The sequence below is a fragment of the Pseudochaenichthys georgianus genome, chromosome 13 (assembly GCF_902827115.2).
Source record: "Pseudochaenichthys georgianus chromosome 13, fPseGeo1.2, whole genome shotgun sequence".
Lineage (NCBI taxonomy): Eukaryota > Metazoa > Chordata > Actinopteri > Perciformes > Channichthyidae > Pseudochaenichthys > Pseudochaenichthys georgianus.
In genome coordinates, this window is record NC_047515.1 from 26,214,882 (window position 1) to 26,240,062 (window position 25,181).

General features: G+C 41.9%; 1 protein-coding gene across 4 annotated transcripts in view; it reads left to right on the forward strand.

Annotated features, from left to right (window-relative positions):
• Positions 1 to 25,181, forward strand: part of rsrc1 (arginine/serine-rich coiled-coil 1) — a 116,671-nt gene that overhangs the window by 89,705 nt on the left and 1,785 nt on the right. For all 4 annotated transcript variants that reach the window (XM_034096668.1, XM_034096670.1, XM_034096672.1 and 1 more), the window contains exons 7-9: positions 2,680 to 2,751; positions 18,172 to 18,278; positions 24,451 to 24,558. In XM_034096668.1, coding sequence (XP_033952559.1) covers positions 2,680 to 2,751; positions 18,172 to 18,278; positions 24,451 to 24,558 — 287 coding nt within the window. The remainder of the gene's footprint in view (positions 1 to 2,679; positions 2,752 to 18,171; positions 18,279 to 24,450; positions 24,559 to 25,181) is intronic.

The window sequence follows — 25,181 nt, forward strand, 5'->3', positions numbered from 1 at the left end:
GAAAAATGGAGGAGAAAAGAGATAGAAGAGGGGATTCTGTTAAAAAAAGAAAGAATTGCAAGCATCCTGGCAGACTGCCCTGTCCTCCCACTCTCCATCTTTTCCTCTTTCTCACTTTCTTCCTCTCTGTTGCTGTGCATAAAACATCTTCTAGCGCCATCAGAGCTACATGGCCCCTGGGCCCCTGAACTGCAATTACACTCATAAACACAATGTGATTTCACTGACGCTCGCCGCCCTGCCTGCTGCCATCCCTCCTCTTTCCCTCCACCCCTGCAGCCAAGACTGAACGAAGTCTAAATGAAGTGAAAGGCCTCTCCTCTCCCAACACCCGGCCGTTTATTACCCGCTTTAATAAAAGTCCATCACAGAGTTATCCTACAATGAACTGGAGCCACTTAGTTGCCAAGAAATACACTTCCAATAAGCATCCTCTGCACACATTCATGCCTATATTTCTAAATGGGCTCAAGAGTGAGACTTCATTCGGTTTTACATGTAACTGTAATGTTAACAGGATTTTCATGATAGTGCAGGAGTGTGTTGCTGTAATGTATTGTTTTGTAGTTTATCTTTTTTTTTAAAAGCAGAGCTCTTTATTGATGTAATTAAATCGTATCCCAGGCTCAGCGCTCAGGCCTACTTTCATTGTTTTGAGGGGGCAGGAGCCCCTCGAGGCAGCGCACTGATGAGAGATGGATAAACAGTTTGATTTGCTGCTATCGCCCCCAGGCACAGTGTACTGGAGAGATGAGCAAGAGAAGGAAGAGAAAGCATAAAAAAGACAGGGAGGGGTGGGAGAGGGCAAAGCAGAAGGAGAGAAGAGAGAGCGAGAGGATAAGAGAACCTGTTGGGGGGGGATGAAGGGATAGAAGTGGAGGAGAAACATGCAAACAAAAAGAGGCGACAAATCACTCCTGTTGTTTGTGTGCGCGGCAGGCAAGGCTTTTTCTCTTCTTTCTGCTTGTTTGTCGGTTTCCCCTCGCTGTCAGTTCTTCCTTTTTCTTACATGGCCCCCATCTATCTGCCCATCTTTTTTCCCTCCTCTTTCTCCCCCGTTCACTCCCCACTGCATCACACCACCAATACTGCTTGTTTTCCTACCTGCCTCCCTGTAGCCCCGAGCAGAGAGGTAACTGAAGAACACAGAGAGTAGTTCGCTTACAAACACAGGACGCACACACACACACACACACACACACACACACACAAATACACATCTGTGCATACAAACAAGAAAAGTCATGTCTGTATTTGCAAAGAGATGCAGCCCACGGTTTAAGTTTTAGCTACACGCACGCTCACTAAGTTATGACTAATTAACTAAGAGAAACAGATTGGTTGCTGTTGATTTGGTTAAACATGGTCCCACACACACACACACTAGCTGAGGAAGGTTCAGTCATCCATGTAGAGTCATTGTTAGCAAAGATGCGTAACCTCCAGACTTAACCAGCCGTAACAGCAGTGTGACGGTTCTTTGTCTACGCCAATTACTGAACAAAAACACCAGCGCAGTCACAGAGAGACGAGCACAACCCGTGGCCTCCTGCATCCAACACACACACACACACACACACACACACACACACACACACACACACACACACACAATACATGTATCTTTATGTTAGTTATTTGCTTGCAATGCGAAGTCGAGCATACAATCAGACACGTAACGAGGAGCGAGCACAAAACACACATGCAGGCATCTCAAGTGGTGCAATAAAGCACATTCGGACACCCACAGCTGTGCCCTAACACAAACATTCTGTAAGCGCTGCCAAACACTTACACCCACTCTTATATTGTATTAACTTCCCCAAAACAGTGCAGGGCTCTCGTTCTCTTCCTCTCTCTTCCACTCGCTCTCTTCTTCTATTTCTCTCCTCTTTTCTTCTCAAAGTTTAAACTCATTAAGTGTAATGATATTGGAGACTCAATTTTACATAGCTCACTCATCAACCAAGTGAGATAGCAATAAAGGCGAATGGCTCCGCCGAGGCCTTAACGCTGCAAAATAAATGATGCGCCGCAACGGAAATGTAATTAATTTAGAGGCAGTATTGATAGGCCTGCCATACACAGCATTATATTTTTTAATGTGGCTTAACATCTTGATTATTCAGGGGGAAAGGCGGAGGAAAAGGGAGCCGAGACAACACGGCTCACGATGAGAGATGCTTAAAATGCCCTGACGAGTGTTTACTCCCGCAGCCTCACTTTCTCTTAAGCTTTTCATTATGCTGAGACGATAAACACCTCTCAGGAAGACTCGCTCACTTTTACAGGGGTATAAAGGGAAAAGCAGAGAAGGAAGTTGCCTGCTAGATAAAGGAGAAAAACACATGATTCATATTTTTGTAGATTTTTACGCTGAATGTTTATCCAATGGTGTGTTCCCTAGCAGCTTCCTTCACGTAAAGAAAACACAGTATTTGGCACAAAAACACCCTTTGTACGTTGTGCTTACACGTGTTTTCAGCTTTAAATACCTTTCCTTTATTGATACATTTGTTTTTATTTTATCTTCAGTACAATATTAAATCATATATCCGATTGTATTCCCTATTATCTAATTTAATGTATCTACAAATGCTATACATTTTGACATAATGAAATCACTGTGACGTTCCTAAAGTGATGCATTGCTGATAACACTGCGCTCTTTCATTTCAGCTAAGACAGACGAGGTGCTGAAGGCCAAAGTAGCCAAGAGAGAGGAGGAGGCCCGGAAGAAGGTAGAGGATGGTGAGTGTGCTCAAAACATGAAACATAAACTGTAATGATAAAAGCAATATGTTTGATTTTTGGAAAGATAACAGTTGAAAGAACTAAAGATTTCAAGGTTTGCTTTATTTCTTGTTTTGTGTGCCATCAACTTTTCAATAATATAACCTTTATCAAGTAGCGGCAGAAAATACAAGACACATTTTTCAGATAAAAAATACATACATCGCACAACTTCTGTCTAAAGAAAACAAATTCTAGCGTGTGAGCAACACAATATTTGTATTACTTAATGAAAACCCTAATATTTCTGATGGTATTTTTGTAGTCCATGCCCTTTCTGCATGTTGGTGATTTGACACACTTAAACACATCTATGATAAACGTAAGCACCCTTGTCTTGTAAACAATAACCTTTCCTCCGCGGTTCATCTGTAATTTGCAAAACATGAACTTACAGAAGCTGCTTACACTCCTTAGTTTTTATTAAGACAGCTGCAATCTACATAAAAATGAATTGGAAGAAACGTGCTTAGCATTGCAGGCTGTAAATCTATCCTGCCAACCTGAAACCCCCCCATTGCCACAAATATAGGACACACACACACACACACACAGATTATCTCCATACACATTTAAGTAAAGTTGAGAGTAATGTACAGTGGATATGCTAGCAGTAATAAAGGTCCTTAGACAGTAATGACCCTTCTCTATTCCCTGACCAGAGCATGACATCAATGAGAATATCAAACATGTTGTGATCAACCACACTGTGTGTATGTACATGCACACTCACAGACATGTGTAGTAGCATCATTTGTTCTAGTGTGTGTCTTTTTTATATTGCTGGATTGTCTGTCCACTCTTTTTTTCTAGTTTTTTTTTGTGTGTGTGTATCGAGCAGTGTGACCTTTAAAGTTAGCTGACCTTTTAGACAAATGAATGTCCAGCCATCAGAAACTAATTAGCCTGCACTCTTGCTTTGGTCCCTCCATTCTGGGAAGAATTTATCCCCTCCTTCTCTCTATTGACCCTTTTTTTTCTCATTCTCTCTGCACCATTCTTACATTTATACTACTTACTTTTCTTGGTCTTATCGCAGTGCTTCGTCTATTGTTCTCACCCACCGTTTCCATGTCTCCTGCCCTTCTCTCTGGGTCTCCTCCGTCTCCTGCTTCTCTCTTCTCTGTGTGGAAGCATTGCTAAAGTGGTGACTAAGTGCCTCGCTTGGGGCAACAGCAAGATTCCCTATCAAAAAGCTTTCTTAAGCTAAGTTCACACTCTACTGTTGCCTCTTTTTGGATTCAGTTGACTGTTTTGCTCAAAGCTCCCTCATCCCTCACTCCAACTGTTGGAACTGTGTGAAATGAAGTGTTGTGTTTTGTTGTGTGGAGCGGTGCTGTACAACATGGTGTTCAGGCGCTGCTTTCAAAGACGATCATTGTATTCCTAACCTTCACAATGACTGACGAATGGAGAAAGATCAGATAGGCTCGACATAGTTGTCCTGATGACCTAGTGAGAGAAGTCATTGCCACGATACACATTAACACCACATCTATACAAACGGACCCAATCTAAGTCAGCCAGCGTCATGCTCTTCTGCCCTTCTGCCCTTCTGCCCAGCACAACTAAAATGGAGGACCGCTGCGGCTGCTAAACAGCACATCACCAGGGGTCTCCGTGTTTCAGGGGTCAGCACAGCTAGAGAGTTTACACTAAAACCGTTAAGTCGAATAAAATGAGAAAACCTTTAAAGAGAACGAAGGGGAGAAGTGAAGAACACTACCACCTACACTCCTTGTTCATAAATAGATTCTCGTCCTAGACTGGCGATGTGTTTTTTAGTTAGTTTAGCCCTAATCGAACCACCAGGATCTGATTCATGTGGATGCTCTGATATGCAAGCTATTATTGTAGCGAACTGTAGCTGCATACTGCAAAGCCCTGCGAGAATACAGGGTTTTTTATCAGCAGGGTTTACTGAGAGAGAGAAAGGAGAGGATCAATAACTGACCCTGTGGTCATCAGTTAACAAAGTAGTCTCCACTTAAAAAGAGTGTTTGGCTCTCTGGTTAAGGGCAGCCAGATGATGCTAGTGGTTGAAAAAGGAAACAAGTGATATGAAAGAGTGTGTGAATGAGAGGGGAGCATGGTTCCTTTGTTAGTTGCATGCCTTGTTTAGGCTATTAAAGCTGAGCGATGTTGTTTGTGTGCCCAGGAGGCTTTTAGCTAACATAGTGTGTCCAGCTATAATAAGAAGGACTGACTGGCAGTGTTACAAAGTCTGTTTGTGTGGACTGTGCTATCAGTTGGCACTTTACTGAAGGCAGCGTTTAGCCCAAGTAACTGTGTGGTGGTACTACTAAGGCTGGATGATAAACTAAATATAAAGAATTACGGACATTAACAATCTCTTCTCAGCCTTAACTTAATGACTTGACCATAAGACCCTAAGTGTGTCATTATAGTCCGATCCGAGCAATGCTGCCAACTCATTTTTCTGTTTAACATACTTGTGTTGTACTTTTTAATAATATAACTGACGATAACTTAAGCAACCATTGCTGGTCACACTTTTATTAAACAGGACAAATATATAAGAAGTGAGTCATCATAGGAAAGGGAATGGATAGGACTGTAACGTAAATTATTTACAGTTGTTTTTGATGTAGTGTTTTGTCTGTTAATGAATGGTGAAGAATTTCCCAGCGCCCTTCATGATTTGAATAGTTAAATGTTTAGCTTTATTCAACTTAATCTAAGATTCAGAAGAATAAATAAACTGAGATATATGGCAGGAGCTTAATGCTTTTATAAGACCCTGTTTGAATTGCCCTTGCTTTTCTTAATGTACTAAATGTACAGCAGAGTTAAAGAGAAAGTTAACACGTCAACCAGTTGATGTGAAAATTAATGTCAAAAGCTTGATAACCTCGGTTCATTCCCACACACTCGTCCGTGTGTCGTTCGTGAGCCACTGACAGAAACATCTTTTCATTTGTGCAGCCACTCTCCGACACAGAATTATGCAGATATGAATTGGACACAACCCTGTAGCCTGCGGATGGTATTTCAGCCCTTATGCCGCTCTGTCCCCATTACCTCAAACCACCACCAGATTGGGAGATCATATATTTTAATGAGACGTATAATAGCTCTTTAACCCATATCATTAGGGGAATATATACCTACCGTTTGCTCTTTTGGCAGTTAAACGAAAGGACTGTTTCCCTAATTACGCGGTGTGTAGGACAGGTCACGGGTTGGGTGTGTACCTGTCTGTGTGTGTCTGTGTTCGGGAATTATATGACCATTAAATATTCAGCCGCAGACCCCCTCCCGCTCACTCTCCACCCTCACTTCCTCGACCTAGCATCCATTAACGCCTCATCACCGTTTAACTAGCTCTGTTGTCAATCACCATAGAACCTCTGCTGAATCAAAAAAGGTCTGGATTTGGTTTCTTAGCCGTTCAACATATATAAAAAGGAAAGAATACACATATTTTCCTACTGTAGGATGCCTCAGTTAAATCAACACATGTGACATATCATTAATGAGACATGTGTCATTTGTTTGAAATAGTATTTCTTTTGGAAGTTGTGACAACATGCTCAATTAAACAATTTGTAAGTCAGCTAAAATGTCCGTGCTGCATGCAAGCGTCTGCGTACAATACCATTGTGGGTGTGTGCTTCCGTAATAAACGATGTGATCCCTTTTCTAATTGAAAATAATAACTAATCCGTGGATAACAAGCTCTTGTATAATCCAAAGCCATATCCCTTCAGTTCTGGCCTATCTCGGCTGTAATAAAAGACAGGAAATGAGAGGCAAGTGAAAGTGGTGGCTTGGACATTGACGCGTAATGTAATCTGCCTTGAAATCAAATTATTTGACCTGGAAAGCCTAACAATACAAAACTCCTGCCGGGCTGCTGTTAAATATTTAGCACGTGCCTGTCATGAATACAAATGGTGCGCAAATTAGAATCTACAGGCGCGTGACCCCCATATCACACCCCGGGAGCACAGGGGGGCTGGCTCTGCTTTAAATGTTTTAATTACCGAGGCCATGGAGTGGCGTGCCACGCTACCTCGCCGAGCAGCACCGGCGCTGCTGAGGCTGCCACTTGAAGGACAAGCGGTGAAATGTATCTGCTGGTAAACACAAGTGAACTGGTGTCCATGATCTCATCACATTAACTAAAACATGGCGATTCAATGAGGAGAGTCTGAATTATACCAAGCTATAATTATAGTTCCCAGCATCCTCTCTCAGGTAGAGCTATATACTTTTTTAAAACTGTATTCTTCCCAGCGGCTATATGATCTACCTCAGGGCTCCAGGGAGGCACTGTATTGCTCTTGTGCACTCTGCGTTGAAGAAAGATCTGTCTCAGTGATTTTGATGTAAGAAAATCTGGTTTGTATCGATTCTGTATTGATTAGTGGAGTGAGCCTCATCTCCTGTCGTTTCTTCAGATAAATGGTCTTATTTGTTGTGTTATTATGTTCAACACAATCATGCCAGGAACAGTCAGAGGAATATTGAGCCGACACTTCATTGGCTTTTCATTTGTTCCAGGAAATAAAGGATGCTTTTTTTGCTTATATAGCTCTGCAGAAAAAGTGTAATAGAGAGCACGTTGACAATCAATTACACTTTCCCTCTAAAGCAGTGATTCTCAAATGGGGGTACGCGGACCCCTAGGGGTACGTCGGGGTACTGCAGGGGGTACGTGAGATTTAAAAAAATAAATAAAAAAAAGGTTCATAAAAACCCATGCATGATTACAAAAATAATCTTAGTACAATAAGTTAAATAGAAAACACAATTTTATATAAAATATTCCTAGAACCACCAAGGGGGTCCTCATATAAACATGTCAAATGTGTGTATTGTATTTTATAGTTTTTCACAATATATATTTTTGTTCATTAGTTTGTTAAACAAATCTGTTTTATAAAAACGTTATTTTTTTCATGCATAAAATGAAAATATCCTTAGTTTGTTGTAATTCATGCACGAATGAGTTAATAAATCACACACTGAGGGAACATCACTATATTGTAATTATTTATATAGGCTTTTTCGATCAAAAATGTTCGGGTCGGTCAGGGGGTACTTGGCTGAGAAAATGTTTCAAAGGGGGTACATTACTGAAAAAAGTTTGAGAAGCACTGCTCTAAAGGACTGTATTTGAACAGAACCCCACCGAAGAATGTCCCGCACTCATTTCTGATTTTTGTCCTGCCTAAATAATAATTGATTTAGAGATGAATAGTGCAGTCTAGCCATCTCTCTTCTTTATTTCATCCTCTTTCTCAATTCATTCAGGTTTTGTGGTTGCCCCCACGTTGAAATGATTAGTTATGCAAGGCTTGTAAGCACTGAATCAGAGTTATGGTCCCTGGGGAAATACATTTGGCAGAAAATCAGTGTGAGAAGATTTAATTATCACGAGGAGACCTTTTTTCCTTGCCTTGGCCCAATGAAGCCCAAACCTCTTCTCCCTCTTTCTCTCTCTCTCTTTTTCTCTCTCTTTCTCACTCTCTCTCCCCCTCTCTTGCTATGTTCAGACGCTTCCGCCAAAAAAGCCCTGGCGTGCAGCATGGACGCCAGCCCTCTCCTTGCTTTCCTTCTCCTCCCAATTTGTTTCGTTGCGCGGTGATAAGCCAAGCAATTACTGCTTTATTGATTTTTCATCACTGCAAATTTAAAGTTGATTTTTTTTTTTTTTTTCTCGCTTCCCCTTTCCTCCCTCAGAGATGGCTTGGCAAGGTGATTAGGTGACCTCCTGTCCTAAGCGCTGCGGTGTGTGTTCAGCAACGGGTTGAGGCGCATGCCGAATTCTGCTAACCCCACGTGACCCTTTGTTGTCCCGGTGTAATGGGATGCTGATGCTGCCCAGTGTGCCTGTCACTTCTGCAGCTATGGAGCTTATAGCTTAATCATTTCTATAAGGATATCTACGGAATGACATGTTTGACCTGATAGCAGCCTAGATATCTCTGCCATAGGCTAGATTCCACACAGATTGACCATGCAAGCTTCCAACATGTGTTCATTCAGGCCAAGTGGACGGATGATTGACAGCACCCTTTTGCCCTCTGTGATTGGTAATCGTTTCTTGGGTCACCCTTATCAATGAACCCAGTACCAGTAGAGCGATGTTCAGCAACCTTGCTTGAGTCACCAGGCTGATTTATTTTTCTGATTTCCAGCCATCTTTTTAAGGTTTAGGTGTCATAAAAACTGGTTTAAATAACATACTGAATGTGAAAAAGGGTATATATATGTTTAAACTGAAGACATGCATGCTCTGTTTGTAAATACAAAAAAAAAGAAGAAATTGTGCAAATTTCTTTTAATTCGTTTTTCTATTATTTTGTACTATTTCCAAAGTAGTATTGTAGCTTTACTATTAGGAGATTAAGGTAGAGTATTAGTATGCCGCTGTAACTGGAAACCTTCCCAGCATGTGGAGGTGACACACACACACACACACTTGCAAATGTCTGGACATGATCATACACAGCAGTAGTGTACTTGGTCCAGTCTAACAGGGTGGTCACACTGCTGTGATTAGACACAACCGCAGACTGTTTGCAGGTCAAAGTGCTAGCATCCTGGGTGGCTGCGGCCATGTGGGGGCTCCCTCCAGGTTTGTCATGAGACATCAGAGGTCACTTAAGAGTGTGTGTCTGACGATTGTGTCTTTGGAATGCTTGCAATAGGTTCATGAGAGTGTGTGCGCGTGGGTGCGTGCATGTGTGTTTTGATGCCACAACACTGTGATAAAGGTGCTTTGTAAAAGAAAGTGTACCATTTGTGCACAGATGAAAAATACGTTTAGGCACAGCAAACAACTACCGATCATGTTGCAACTCGTTCAGGTATTCTATACTTGAGCCCACACATAATCAGGGTGCTATTTGAAGCACTTATGCACCCCCCCCCCCCTTCTCAAACCGATGCAGCTGACAGAAATCAAACATATCAGGACTGACTGGACATTATAGTCACACATCTACTCATGCATTTCTTTCCTGTAATTTAGACCATGAAGGATGATTTTTGATTTACATGCAAATGGTGATGTCGCTCTTGTTTTTTTTTCTCCATGATCCCTTAAGGCAATAAGGCAGAATGTGACAGTAAAAAAGAAGTATAATGTATAACACAGTACCAAGGTTATTAGTCTACAACTGAGGTCAGAAGAGGAGGAGGTGGGGGGCATTTGCCTAATTAATTACCACTCAGACACACACACACGGCCATGACCTTTACTAATATAGTTCGTAGCAGACCACACAAACAAGAGACACTCTGTCCCTTTTCCCCTCTCACCAACACACTCTCACACACTCACACACACCCTGTCAGCAGCCAGGAGAGTGAAGAGAGAATCAATTACAACCCGACTAAGGGAAAGAGTTGGTAGCTTGATGGCTGCACGTCAAGAAGGCTGTAGGTCGCGAAGTGTGTGTGCCCGTTTGTGTGTTGACGTCCATGTATAAACGTTTGCGAGAATCGAGCGAGTTTCCTGGAGTCAGATGACATCATTTTCATTTTAAAGACCTTGCTTTCAATTAAGTAATTAGCTGCTTGGTGTTTCTCTAATTATAGAGTTGTTCATAAAAGAGCTGCTGACCAGCTCGCGATCAAAAAAATGGACACCGCTGCACTTTTTCCCACACACACACAAACACATTTGCAGCACCTAGTTTAACATCGAGGTAATGCAGTCAAATTCATGTTATTTCTGGTAAAGGGCAGGGAAGGACTCTTTATTCTAATCACACTAAAACAGCCCTGTGCTTAATAAAGAGCTGCTTTAGTCTCACAGACAGACTGTTATTGTGCTTAAGGTTACTGAACAGTTAGGATAGGTAGAGATACTTTCCAGGTACTTGTTCCTTCTCTCCTAAACACAGTAAACACAATCTGGGCTTACAGTATTCTCCGTGTGGACGGTGTTTAAGAAACCACTCATACCCAATGAGTAATCACTTCAAAATATCAGATCGTCAAAAATTCCCTCATTTCCTAAAACATCGAAGTGGGATATGTTGCTCTTGCGGCATGATGACATATGACTCATTAAATAACATATACCTAACAGAAGTATTACTTTTTACACTGTAATAAAATGTCAGAATATAATGAAACAAAATAGAATACTAAATGTTAGGAATGCGTCCAGTCCCATTGTAAGCCCGTCGACAGAGAAAGTGGCTGTGATCTTGAAGATCTCACCACTCAGCCTGTGAAAGCTTCACTATTTAATGAGATTCTGTGATGCTGCCCAGACACAGGACATCGGCTAACACTCATACTGCTCTCTTTCTCTCCCTCACACACACATGGCGAGGGAAACACACATACCTGGTTTTGGTTAGTTCTCTATGTTTGTACCGTGCAGTCAGGTCAGCAGCAGCAGTCAGGTCTTAGCTAGGATTTCAGATAAATAGCTGACTTTTATGCAATAAATAGACAGTAAATGCTTTTAAGCTTTGTTTGCACTAGTTTCCCGAAAGGTAGACCCTTGTTTTTAGCAACGCATGCATTATTTAGACTCATGATAGTGATAGCTATACTGTCAACAAAGCAACAATAAACATGTCCTCCCTGATAAATGATAAGTTCTCCATTTGAGCCAATTACAAGGAAATGCAGTTCTTTACCTTTTTTGAGCTGTAATGAAAACAGTGTTTATGAAAGTTGGAATGTAGCATCATTTCCCCCTAAAAAAAAAGACTCAAGTTATTTCTGAGGTTTGCGTGACACTTATGGGAACAAACAAATACTTCAGCAAGTCTTTAGATGAGTCAGTGCAGTTTTGATGGCAGAACAATTACGTGCATCATCATTTGTTATAAATTCACTCCATGGCTTCAGATATTGTGCATGATGGATAGAGGTATTGATGGAATGACCGACTTTGGCCAATCTTTTTGTTCCTCCATGATTTCATTATGGGCACGGACAGAAAGAGTCTAAACACATGCATTTAATTGCAGGATTTGGGGGTACAGATGGGAGGAATATACTGAGGAGTAGTTGAACCAGGGTCAGTTGAGGAGAGGAAGTGGAGAGGATGGATGAGCAGAATGGGGTTGAATGACAGAAGCGAGCAAAGTGGTGAGTGGGGAGGGATGAGCGAAGATGTGGAGGGAGATAGCAGAGCTCAGCGCATGGCTGCCATGTCATCCTGTCATTAGCAGGTTGTTTGGGTCTTTAATTCATCATTCAAACCTTTATTGACTGGAGAGTGGGAGATCGCTATCAGTAGGAGACACTAGAAGAGCGCGTGTGTGTGTGACACTCTCAGTCACCAGCTGCTCTTCATTTCCTGATGCCAAATAGATATCACATAAGATGTACCATAAACATATCACCTGCCATGATCTGCTAAGGTCAAATAATGCTCAAGGCTACGTTATTTAAAGAATGGGGTCATATATGATATTCCCCAGTAAAATCCAGGCAACTTATAGACCTGATTTTCAATATAAGAGGTTCAAGGGAGAGAGCTGAGCATTAGTGATGTGTGACAGGCGCCCGACAGGACTCGACAGAACGGTGAAATCCACAGAGACCAGTTGACACTACGATAACAAGGTGACCACCGCAGGGATCACTCGGCCGGTGTATTTATTTGTGGTTGAAGGTGCATTGTTGGGAGACGTGGGTTATGGAGACATGTGGCTTTTTTTGGAGGTGGGGGATGGAGGTTATGTATGAGTGACTGTGTGTATTATGTGCGTGTGTGGTCTCATGGGAACACGCATTAGACTGGCTTAGCCACCTGCTCTGTCATTGGACATCTCCCCAATCACACACACACACTTACAAACACATACATACATAGACGCACGCTCCTCTGGGACACATTCGGGACATCTGGCTCAGCCTGTCAGAATTTCCCTTCATTTTGTGACCCGTTGACCCCGGCAACCACAGGCGTCAGACAGGCATCAGCGTCTCGTCATTGTTGCAACGCCACCATTGGTGATACGCCGCCTTACAGACAAACTACAGATCTGTGCAGGGGGGGGAAACTCATGGCGGTTTAAATCTGTGACATTTGGATTGTTTTGTTTTGCTCTTCTACCTCTGGGTTGTTGATCTGTAAATATCTTCTCTCATTATCCACATTCCTCCTCTTTCTTTCTGTTTCCCTCTTTATTTTCTGTCTCCCTTACTCATTGAGGTCTCATTTTCCAATGCCTGGAGCTGCAGAGTATTAGTTATGCAAATATTGACGTGCAGCTTTGGCCTGCTAGCTATCAATTGAAATCAGCAAATCGATGATCCTAATAGCTGCTCATTAGCCACTTGATGCATTTCCAGGGCTAACATCAGAACCTGTCAGCAGCCCCTAATCAATACAGTCTAAAAGTATTACCTAACCAAGGCCCTCACCGGACACCCTTTTTAATAACGTAAGTTGTGTGTCTGGCTTTCTGCATGCAAGTAAAAGGTCTGGGCTCAACGGCCCTGCGTCGAAGTAGGACATGCTCAAACTTCTCTGTCATGTCAACAAAATATCTCATTAGCAGGAACATTCCCAGACACCAAGCGGGCCCATTAGATTTCTTAATTTATTTGTTTTAGTGACGGTGTAATCAAAATCCTCATCCGCGAAGCAAAATGTCTCACAGAGATTCATTTGGTAGTGATAATGAAATCTCATCAGTCGGATTTTAATAAGTAACCTATTGTTTCATTGTTTCTGTTGTTGTTCAGTCCAATTCCCAGGCATGCTTTGGAGCAGCCTGTTGTTTGGGCCTGGAGAATGGTACGGTAAAGACTTTGATGCAGCCAGGATGCTGCTGCTGAGAACAGGGCAGACCGCAGCCCCTCGATCGCCCCCAGCACGCAGCCCTGCTAAGCTTAACTCAGCTGTTTGATGCCAAGCTCTGCGAGTGTGTGCCTCGGTGCGTGCTTGCGTGTATGTGTGTGTGTTTACCCAGCTCAGGGGTTACATAAACAAGAGCAGCTAGCCTACAGGTAAGACCCACAGGAGACCAGCCAAGAGAGAGAGAGAGAGAGAGAGAGAGAGATGGAGCGCCAGTCTCTTACTTTGTCATTCCCCCGGTGCTGTCGCCATTGCTGGAGCTGGATATTCACTAATGAAGGGCGAGCTGGAAAATGACTAAAGGAGATAGTAAACAAAGTTACCACGCACACACACACACACACACGCACACACACACACATATTGAATACACGTGTGAGTGTGTTAATATAGTTAACTTGGTGGAGGCAAGCATCCGTGCATGTGTTTGTGTGCATCCCTGATGTATCTGGGGCTGCTGTAAAGAGATGGGGAGAATGTGGGCGGATGGGGGATTGGAGGCGGAGGCTGGCAGCGGGGCAGTTGGCCGCTGGTGCAGAGAGAGAAAGAGCGGGGAAAGGGATTGGAGGGGGGGGTACAGCGGAGATAAATCATTAGAGAGCAGGTTATTGGAAATGCAGGGAGATAAAAGAGTGAAGAAGCCAGTAATTGCCTTAAAGATCAGACTACAAAGCATTACTTTGGATTTTACAAGGCCAGCCAGCAACAAAAGAGCAGTAATTTATGAGCTCAGTGTAAAAGAATAGCATAATTACATTAAAAATTAATGCTAATGAGGGCTAAAATGGGGAAGGTGGTTATTATGAAAGTTTGTATTCATCTTCCCCGGGTTGAATGATGGCTAGTGGCTTGATTAATGGCTTAATTTCTATCAATTAGCAGGCAAAAAAATCTCCACTGAGACGGGCCTAAATTGAGCATTGAATTACACATCTTTACCGCAGTGCACGGGGGGGGAGGGCACATTATTGAAACCTGAAAGAGATGCTGCTGTGTGAGCTTGTGTGGAAGCTGGGCCTGTGTTACAAAAGTTAGGTCAATGTTTTCCAGAAACTTGTGTTTGTACCATTTTAGGTTTTGCGTAGTCAGTATTCTACTGCTAAGAGAGAGAAAAATAATTGAAATATACATACAAATGTAATTTAAAACAAGTCTTTGTAATTTTTTGGCCAAATTGGAAAATATTATCTTCTTATCTCTAAACTGGCTAAATTAAAATGGGAGTTTTTTTTCTGACATGACCCGCCACAAATATATTCTTATATACTTACTGTGCTGAAGTCACACTACCCATTATAAATACAGCAGCACATTTTGCCCTCTCTTGATTTTTAATACTTTCATTAAATAACTGTGTTTGCATTATAATTCCAAAACACTGTCAAATATTTGCCACTATTTACGAGACCTCAACAAAACAAGCAGTTAGTTTTCCTTGGTATTTATTTTTCCCCACATAACAAGTGCTGCGGTAATTTAGCTGGCACGCTAGTGCACTCAATTACTGGAATTAATCAGCAGCCGCAATATATTCCGCTCGGCTGCTCTTGATTGACAAACTGAAGACGAAAGTCAAGTTTTACTACTCAGATATAGACATGTGTTGTTGAACAGCTCCCTCTTCTGGAGGGGACGTGAAACTGCTGCGTAACGTTCATCTTCAAGGCTAAAGGAGATGAGCTGAAATCCCTTCTTATTGGCTGGTTTGATTTTCTCTCCTCGTCCTCTGGTCTTAATCAATGAAGTGGACAAACAGCTATTTAGAGAGAACAATAGCCTATTGATTCTGAGCCACTCATCAGCACTGCTGTCTGTCCAACTAATTTCAGTAATGAGAAGGCAAGTACGTTTTCTGAGTGGCTCTTTTACACACACACACACGGGCGCAAACATAACAGGACATGCGAAACGTACGTTAACATACATTGCTCAGTCACTATCCATTATTCTAATATACAGATATAAAACAAAATGTATTGATTGAGTTTCCTTCCATTTTCTGGTTCGCCGTAATGGATGTAATGCATTCAGCATATAAGTGCCATAGAGATCTAACAGTAACCTAATTTAAAGAAGTACATTCTGTACATTTAATTGTCTCTATTTTTTGTTTCTTCTTATTTCTGTCTCTTTCTCTCCATCTGTCTTATCTCTCGGCTTTCCCCTTTATCCTCCTCTCAGCACTGACAGAGAAGCGTTCGTAATGCGGTGACAATCGAGTTGGCCTGTTAAATTAATTTGCCAGATAATGTGTCAATATTAAATATCAACTTTGACCTCTCTGAGCTGCGGAGTGCGCTCGCCCTGCTAGAGTATTGATTTTTGTCTGCCTCTAAGCTCGCTAGGCCGCACTCAAAGTCCATTACTTTTGATCTTCTCATGAAATACATATCTTTTCCTACTGACATCTGACAAACAGCATATGGAAGTCATTTTATCTACCAATAATGTATTTGTCAAAAAGTCTGAGGTCTTAATGGATTCATGCGGCGCACACGGACATCCCAGCAAAGACAGGCCTGCCAAGGAGATGCTTTCAGATAGGGTGTGTATGTGTTGATACATGTCGGTCTGGTAGTTTTCCATGTAGGGCATTCATGCTCAAAGGACAGCAGAGAAGAGTTCATTGAAAAAGTGAATTCAATTGTGCTGAATTAATTGTCGGCCAGGCATTAGTTTCCATCCGAGCCCATGCAGCCGTGCAGTGAGCGGTGATGGTGGTGTGAAGGACAGGCCACAGTCTCCAGGAGGATATTGGGCCAGTGTTCAGACATCATCTAGCAGCCCAGTCAAGGTAATGACTATTTTTGGAGCTGCTGTGCAGTGCGTCTCTGCTCGCATCTTCCCGGCACAGGATGACAAGCCGATAGTCTGTCATATAGGAAGGCTTAATTCCACTTGTCACTCAGTTGTCCAATTCTGCAGTGCATTTAAATCAAAACCGAGATTGTTTGAGTGCTATTATGAACTTTAATAGTGTGTGTGTGTGTGTGTGTGTGTGTGTGTGTGTGTGTGTGTGTGTGTGTGTGTGTGTGTGTGTGTGTGTGTGTGTGTGTGTGTGTGTGTGTGTGTGTGTGTGTGTGTGTGTGTGTGTGTGTGTGTGTGTGTGTGTGTGTGTGTGTGTGTGTGTGTGTGTGTGTGTGTGTGTGTGTGTGTGTGTGTGTGTGTGTGTGTGTGTGTGTGTGTGTGTGTGTGTGTGTGTGTGTGTGTGTGTGTGTGTGTGTGTGTGTGTGTGTGAGTGATAGCATGTGAGGCTTTGCTGGGGAAGCCGGAACAAATATTCATTTATTCATTAAACACCAGGGCCATGAAGATCTGTTGTGACACCCTTTCTGTGGCTGCTAATGGATTGAATTAATTCCGGCTAATAGCTCCAATTGAATGCTTTGTGTGTGTGTGTGTGTGTGTGTGTGTGTGTGTGTGTGTGTGTGTGTGTGTGTGTGTGTGTGTGTGTGTGTGTGTGTGTGTGTGTGTGTGTGTGTGTGTGTGTGTGTGTGTGTGTGTGTGTGTGTGTGTGTGTGTGTGTGTGTGTGTGTGTGTGTGTGTGTGTGTGTGTGTGTGTGTGTGTGTGTGTGCGTGCGTGCGTGCGTGCGTGCGTGCGTGCGTGCGTGCGTGCGTGCGTGCGTGCGTGCGTGCGTGCGTCATATACATATATATGGCAGCCATGAGTGTAAATGCAAAATATGTAAGTTTGCACATGTGGAAGTACCTCTACTTGTATCCCAATGTTCTGTGTGTGTGTGTGTGTGTACACGTGTGTGTGTTCCCACTTGTTTTCATGACACAGTCTACATCAGCAGCGCAGAGAAACATGGATGTCTGCTGGAGTGACAGATAGAGAGATGGGAGAGTGCAGGAGAGGACGGATGGATGGGGGAGAGAGGGATGAATATTGACTGATCAGTGGAGAGATTGACAGCCAGAGAATAATGGGAGCATTCAGACTCTGTCTTTTTTTCCCCCTGTTGCTAACTTTCCTGGCACACCTATGTTTGCCCTCCTACGCTGCGAAGACTGCTCTTGAATTCTTGAAATTATTTATTATCTGATATGCAGAGTCCTGATGTGTTTATATCTGAGAGTAATTTACTAGAAACCCTTTCTATCTTTTTGTTTGATTGGACAAGCCTGAGCAAAATACTTTCTGATACATGAAAAGTGTATGAAACCTAATCACATTTAGTCTCTATAATGAAATTCCATAGCAGTGACTTTGTGTTCATATTTTGATTCTTTTAGAATGCATTATCTAAGTGTAATTCACTGTCTGGATATTATCTTGTTAGTGTTTTTTTTTCACTTGCCTTTTGTGGTGACTCCATGCCCTTGGCTAAGTAAAAGTCCTATTTTAAAGAAGGCCAAGATTAAAATAGGGGAATATCAAATATGTTGTATTCTATCTGTCAAGGAGTATTATACAGATAGATAACATACAATCAACTAAGCCCATTCCAAATGAAATCTAGAGCCTTTCAGAAAATGACAAGGGAAGGCTGATGCTGTGTGTGTGTTTCCGGACATGTGTGCACGCTTTTGTTCATAGCTCCTCTTCTGTGTAACATGTGTTTCAGCGGGAACTTCTCTGGAGGAGCAAGTGCGAAGGATAAAGGACATTGAGGCCATCGAAAGTGATTCCTTTATTCCTCAGGCTTTCAAATCATCCAGGGATGATATAAAGGTGCGTTCTGTCCCTCTTTCTCTCCCTTCCCCTCACTCTCTCTATCTTTTCACTCCGTCTCTTATTGAATTTCCCTCTCTGCAAAGCTGTGCCGTCTGTCCAGAGACAGCCCAGACCAAATCAAACATTCATTCAGCGCCGTTTGTTCCGACCTGAGACGGTTTCATCAGGCGCTCCACTGTTCGCCGCCTCCAAAGCGGCAGCACCCACACAAAAGCCGCAGCAGGCAACAGCCATCCTCCGTCTCCCCTCTCTGTCTCCCTCTCCCCCCGCTGGTTGTGCAGATGCAGAAAAAAAACACAGAAGTCATTATTGAAATGTTCCTGTCTCTGAAGGAGCAGGAATTAGATTTGTTGGGGCTCATGGATGTTTTTGAAAAGATAGGCGACAACATGTGACAGCAAACCTGCACAGACCTCTGGGAAACATCCTGGTGGGCCTGACACAGGTCAGGACCCCCGCGGCTGCAGCTCGGACTGCACAGGTCGCACATGAGCAGTTTACTATGCCTTTTTATTTTTCTCATACTGATATTCTGAACAATCTGTGCTGTTGTATTTGCTGTAAAGTGTCTCTACTGTAGGCTATTTTTATTATATGTACAGCACTTTGGCTCGACCAAAAATCGTTTATAAATGTGCTATATAAATAAAACTTGATTTGATTTGATTACCGTCCAAGAGTGCAAATGCTGCTTCAACAAATTCAACGATTCAGCTCTTTTATGTCAGATCTGTGTGCACAATGTTTAAAAAGTTAGATTTATACTGTCAAATCAACTCACACAACATTATGCAGAGAGAAAAATATTTGTCTTCAAATGCAATATTCTCAAAGTTTGCTTTTCGAGAACAAAAGTAATAATTCAAATGTACACACTTAGTAGGGAATATTTGATAGTCTTCTAGAAAGATCACATCTTTGCCTGCAATGAAGGGAATATCAACTCTTTGCTACACTAGTACGATAAATACTGTAGAAATATAAGTTGTTAAACATTTTTCTTATTTTTTTTAGCAGAATAGAACAAGCAATCTACTGAATTATTTGATTTAGTATTGTGTGAGAATGCATTCTTTTAAATTATTTATTTTACATATATACGTGTATTTTGTTTTAGTGTTGAAGGCCATTTACCAATAGGTCCACTGAAAATGTTTTAGCCACTTTAACGAGGAGAACCCGGTGAACTTTGATATCTGCTTCACTTTATCTTTTGAGATTTCTATTTCAAGCAAGCTGTATACATTAGAAATGTATATTCAGCATATTATTACCAATAATTGTATATTTTGGCAAATCGAGATACTTATGAGCAAGTGTGTTTTTGATCTCACTCACTTTTTGTATCCTGCCAAATACATTTGAAATGGATCTTTCCAACTGAGTAAACATTTGCTCTGGACCGGTTTAAGAGTGTTGGAAACATGAATGGATTTGGCAAAGTGTGCATTTTGATATATCTTCTTTATCAAGGAGAATGTAAGGTTATCCATCCAAATGTTATCCATCAGAATGTACATTTTATTATCTGTTTGTGTAATACCTCTAGGGAAGAGAAAGAATGACTTCTAAATATGAAATGTTCTTCTGTCAGCTTGGACTCTACAGATTGAAACAAGAGAGGGATGGAAGACCTTAGTTCTTTTCAGTTATAAGAAAGTGGAAGATACATTAATTTTATCTTGAACTTTAACAAAAAGTGCTTGGTTCTTGGTTAAATATTTCATAAGGCACTTCACTGAGACACTGAGTTGCTGGTTCATAATTAAGACTTATGGAAAATGTAAGGCGGGAAACATGGGGGCACAATGAGTCAAGTGAGACAATAACGACATATTCAGGATACAAGCTGATCTCTATCACAAAGTCTGTCTGTCGCACGAGACAGACTTTCACCGCCATCTGCTGGACAATCTTAATATTGCATTTTTAAATATTTTTCTTTGTCCCAGTTTCATACTACATAAAAAGGTATGAAAATATACCAACCTTCTATATATATTTATTTTTTTGTATTGAGAAATCTACAAACAATATTGTTTAATACCAACATGAAATTATACAGTACCTGTGATAAAATAATTGCATTAATATTATATTCATAAAGGTACATTATTAGGGCCCAAGCACGGAGCGCTAGGACCCGACGGCGTCCTAGCACGAAGTACGAGGCATCTATTGTTATTGGTGGAATTATTATTTTTCTGCCAGCGTTTCCTGTTTTTGAGGCCTTTAGGACGCGACAAAGTTGTATAATTTTGTACGGACGCCAGGACTGGTGAAAAATACATTATTCTGGAGTCAATGAGTTCAAATTGTCCAATGTGCTCGCTAGCGCCACCTATGAAAAACCCATTTCAGAATACATTTACAAAGTCGCACCGTAACTCCGAATGACCTGAAATTTTGTCGCACCGTAATCTCGAATGACCTGAAATTTTGCACACATATCCGGGTGGACCTGCTCTACAAATAATCCTCATGGAACCCTAAGCTCCGCCTCCATTTTTCTTCTTCTAAATTGGCATAATGTTCAAAACAGTGAAATATTCACTTAAATTTCAATTTTTGTTTTTTTTACACTAAACTTAGTGTACAGCATCCGTGGAGGGTCATACACATTACCCTAGGAGATGAGCATGTTCAAACGATAAATATTTCCGCCATGAATTAAAACGTACTCGCAAAAAGGCGGGGCTTAGAAAGAAATGCTCATAACTCATCAACAATGTATCCAAACATCACAGATTTTGGTAAATAGGTTCAGTCTGTCTTGGGAAATAGGCACACTAAAGCATTTTCATTTTGGACTATAGGGGGCGCCAAAAACACCACCAATTTATAACTCAAGGGCAGATGGACTAATCTTTTTTTTTTTTTACACATACTCTTGGGGTGACTACGAACTCAGATTTAAAGTGTCGCAACAAATGCAGAATGTGGGCGTGGCCTATACATTTTTTTTAAATTGCGATAGCATAAAATGAGCTTCGGACGCAAAACTTGGGACACACGTCAGAGCCCAGGACCTTTTCGAGAATGTAAAAAAAAAACGTAAATTTTCAAAAAAACTGCTCACTAGCGCCCCCTATTGTTTGGTAGTCACATAGTTTCTCAGAACTTCACGAATTTTGGCACAGACATTCCTCATGGAATTGCAGACATATTTGTACATACATTCCATTAGCCCCGCCCCCCAAAAAGTCGGCCATTTTGAAATATGTGCGTTTTTTATGCATTTTAAGCACATTCTTGCGCACTCCTCCTAGGGGAATGATCGGAAAAATTCCAATCCAGGACACGGTCAGCCCCTATCCAATATGATACTTAATTGAGGAGCACATTTTTGAAAAATTACTCGTGGAGGTCGTAAGCTAACAGCGAATACACCATTTTTGACGATTTACATGTCGCAAATTACTCCAAACTACTCGGATATAGTTATTCCGATATTCACGAAACGCTGTATACAATTGCTATTATGATTGCACATATATTTCAAATTGCCTTCCATTAGCCCCGCCCCCCAAAAAGTCAGCCATTTTGAAAGATGTGCGTTTTTTTATGCATTTTAAGCACATTTTTGCGAACTCCTGCTAGGGGAATGATCGGAAAAATTCCAATCCAGGACACGTTCAGCCCCTATCCAATATGATGCTAAATTGAGAAGAACATTTTTGATAGCTCAATCGTGGAGGTCGTAAGCTAACAGCGAATACACCATTGTTGACGATTTACATGTCGCAAATTACTCCAAACTACTCGGATATAGTTATTCCGATATTCATGAAACACTGTATACATATTGCTATTATGATTGCACACATATTTCAAATTGCCTTCCATTAGCCCCGCCCCCCAGAAAGTCGGCCATTTTGACAAATGTGCGTTTTTCAGCCATTTTAAGCACATTTCTGCGGACTCCTCCTAGGAGAATGATCAGAAAAATTCCAATCCAGGACAGGTTCAGCCCATTTCCAATGTGATGCTAAATTGCGAAGGAATAGTCGATCGCTCAAACAGAGAACTTTCCATTTTTGACGATTTACATGTCACAAATTACTCCAAATGACTCCAAACTACTCGGATATAGTTATTCCGATATTCACGAAACGTTGTATACATATTGCTATTATGATTGCACACATATTTCAACTTGCCTTCCATTAGCCTCGCCGCCCAGAAAGTCGGCCATTTTGAAAAATGTGCTTTTCTCATGCTTTCTCAGCACATTCTTGCGGACTCCTCCTAGGGGAATGATCGGAAAAATTCCAATCCAGGACAAGTTCAGCCCATTTCCAATGTGATGCTAAATTGCGAAGGAATAATTGATCGCTCAAACGATGAGCTCGTAAGCGAACGGAGAATGTTCCATTTTTGACGATTTACATGTCACAAATGACTCCAAATGACTCCAAACTACTCGCGTATAGTTTTTCCAATATTCACGAAACGCTGTATACATATTGCTATTATAATTGCACACATATTTAAAATTGCCTTCCATTAGCCCCGCCCCCCAGAAAGTCGGCCATTTTGAAAAATGTGCGTTTTTCATGCATTTTAAGCACATTCTTGCCAACTTCTCCTAGGGGAATTATCGGAAAAATTCCAATGCAGGACATGTTCAGCCCCTGGCCAATGTCATGAAGAATTGCTGATTACATTTTTCATAAATCAATCGTGGAGGTCGTAAGCTAACAGCAAATACACCATTTTTGACGATTTACTTGTCGCAAATTACTCCAAACTACTCGGATATAGTTATTCTGATATTCACGAAACACTGTATACACATTGCTCTTATTATCGCGGACATATTTCAAATTGGCTTTTATTAGCCCCGACAAAGTCGGCCATTTTGAAAAATGTGCGTTTTTCATGCATTTTAAGGACATTTCTGCAAACTCCTCATAAGGGAATGATCGGAAAAATTCCAATCCAGGACAACTTCAGCGCATATCCAATGTCATGCTACATTGAGAAGCAATAGTCCTTCGCTCAAACGGGGAGCTCGTAGGCTAACGGAGAATGTACCATTTTTGACCAATTATATGTCAGATAAGCCACTGAGGCCTGCCTGTCTGCCTGGCACATCAACTCTCGCACACACACACACACACACACACACACACACACACACACACAAACAAACAGACACACAAACACACAAACAGACACAGCAAAGGGTGTTGTTAGTCCAACAACACCCTTTGCTGGCGGCATATTCATTACAACAGACACCTATACACTCCCTAACCCTACTGTTTATTTGTAGATATCTCCTAAAGCCTACAAATAAAGTGTGAAATGTAGGCCTGTTACATTTATTATTGAGCAATATATATTATACACACTGTTCTGCTTTTTGCACTGACCTCAGCAGCTGTTCTCACTGTAACATCACCTAACATCCAGGGGACATGTGATTAGTGAGTAAACAAACGGTAAAGGGCAGAAAGTCTGATGCACATTTGATCATTTCTAATAACTTATAATCACAACGGGAACAGTTTGCAGAGCTGTGCTTCGTTGACAGAAGTCCAGCCATGCGTCACACCTCTTTTAAACATCACTGTTGGCTGAAATCGTCTCAGGAGAATACTTCAGTGTACCCTCGGTTATAGCTCCTCTCGAGACACTCCTCTCTCCTCTAAATCAGTGTATCCTCGGTTACGGCTCCTCCAGACAGCCTCCTCGATAATCGATCCTCGACGAGCCTTTAGAGACATTTGTTTTCCTTCGAGACGGCGCGCCGACATCCGTTTCCGGGTCGCTGCCGGAGGACCTGGGAGTCTGGGACGCGAAAATTATCGAAATGAGAAACGGCTCATTTCCCAGGACTCGCGCGCGTCTGCTTGATGCCGGGACGACCGGCCGCCCTCCCCGACAGGCGCACGGACGCGAGGGCCCGCTCATCACTGCGCGCACAAGTGCGACCGCAGTTTTAATTTGTCTTGTTCTTTAGCTATTTGCAATTCTTTTAGCTATTGGCAACGCTTTATTTCCTTTTTCCTTATGTGGCGATTATATGTCAATGTTACTTTGGTGTAATATTCTAAAGTTACATTTTTCTATTTAAAAAGTAGATGGATCTACCATTTATTTTATTGTTTCTTATTTGAGTATGACACTTGTTTGTATGTGTTATGTATTTCTTTGAGTACAGACTGAGCCAGTTGAGGTGAAGCAGGAATCGGAGAGCTCAGATCATCACAACGTCGATCTTCCTATCTCCATAGTCTACAATGACACTGACTCCCTCGCCCATCCCTGTGTAAGTTCTCCTATTCAAAAAGCTTTGCAGACTTGTCTTGAAAACGTTCTGTGTGTATGAACAGCTTCCATCCTCAAAACAGCTAAAGTTGAACTCACTTCTTGTCATTTTATCTTTTCGCCACCATACTGTTATTATGAGAATGGTTTTGCCTTTGGTTGACGAACTTAGTCAACTTTTTCTTTTTATAAAATACCTCTGCTGCCTCCACCACCACTATTTACTCCATTCCTGCAAATTCTGATACAGCGCCTTGTATAGTATAGGATACTGCGGAATAGTAGATTACAGCCTCCTAACATCACCTCCTCCCCTGCCTGCAGACCAATGATGAAAAACGAGAAGGAAAACTTTAAACTCCAATAATGCTCCCTGGGGCTTCCCAGTCATTTATCTCCACTGGGGGAAACTAAGTTATGCCCTGACGTATGCAGATAACCTCCTCAAATACACACACACACAACGCCTCCTAGCCAAAATGCACACACACCCTCAGACAGGCTGATGTATGGTAGCAATATGCCCCAGGCGGGCCCCGGCCTCAGCTTCAGCTCCAGCTCCTCTTCCAATTAGAACAGATGAGTCCCATTAGCCCAGCCCAGATACTGTCATCCCACACACAC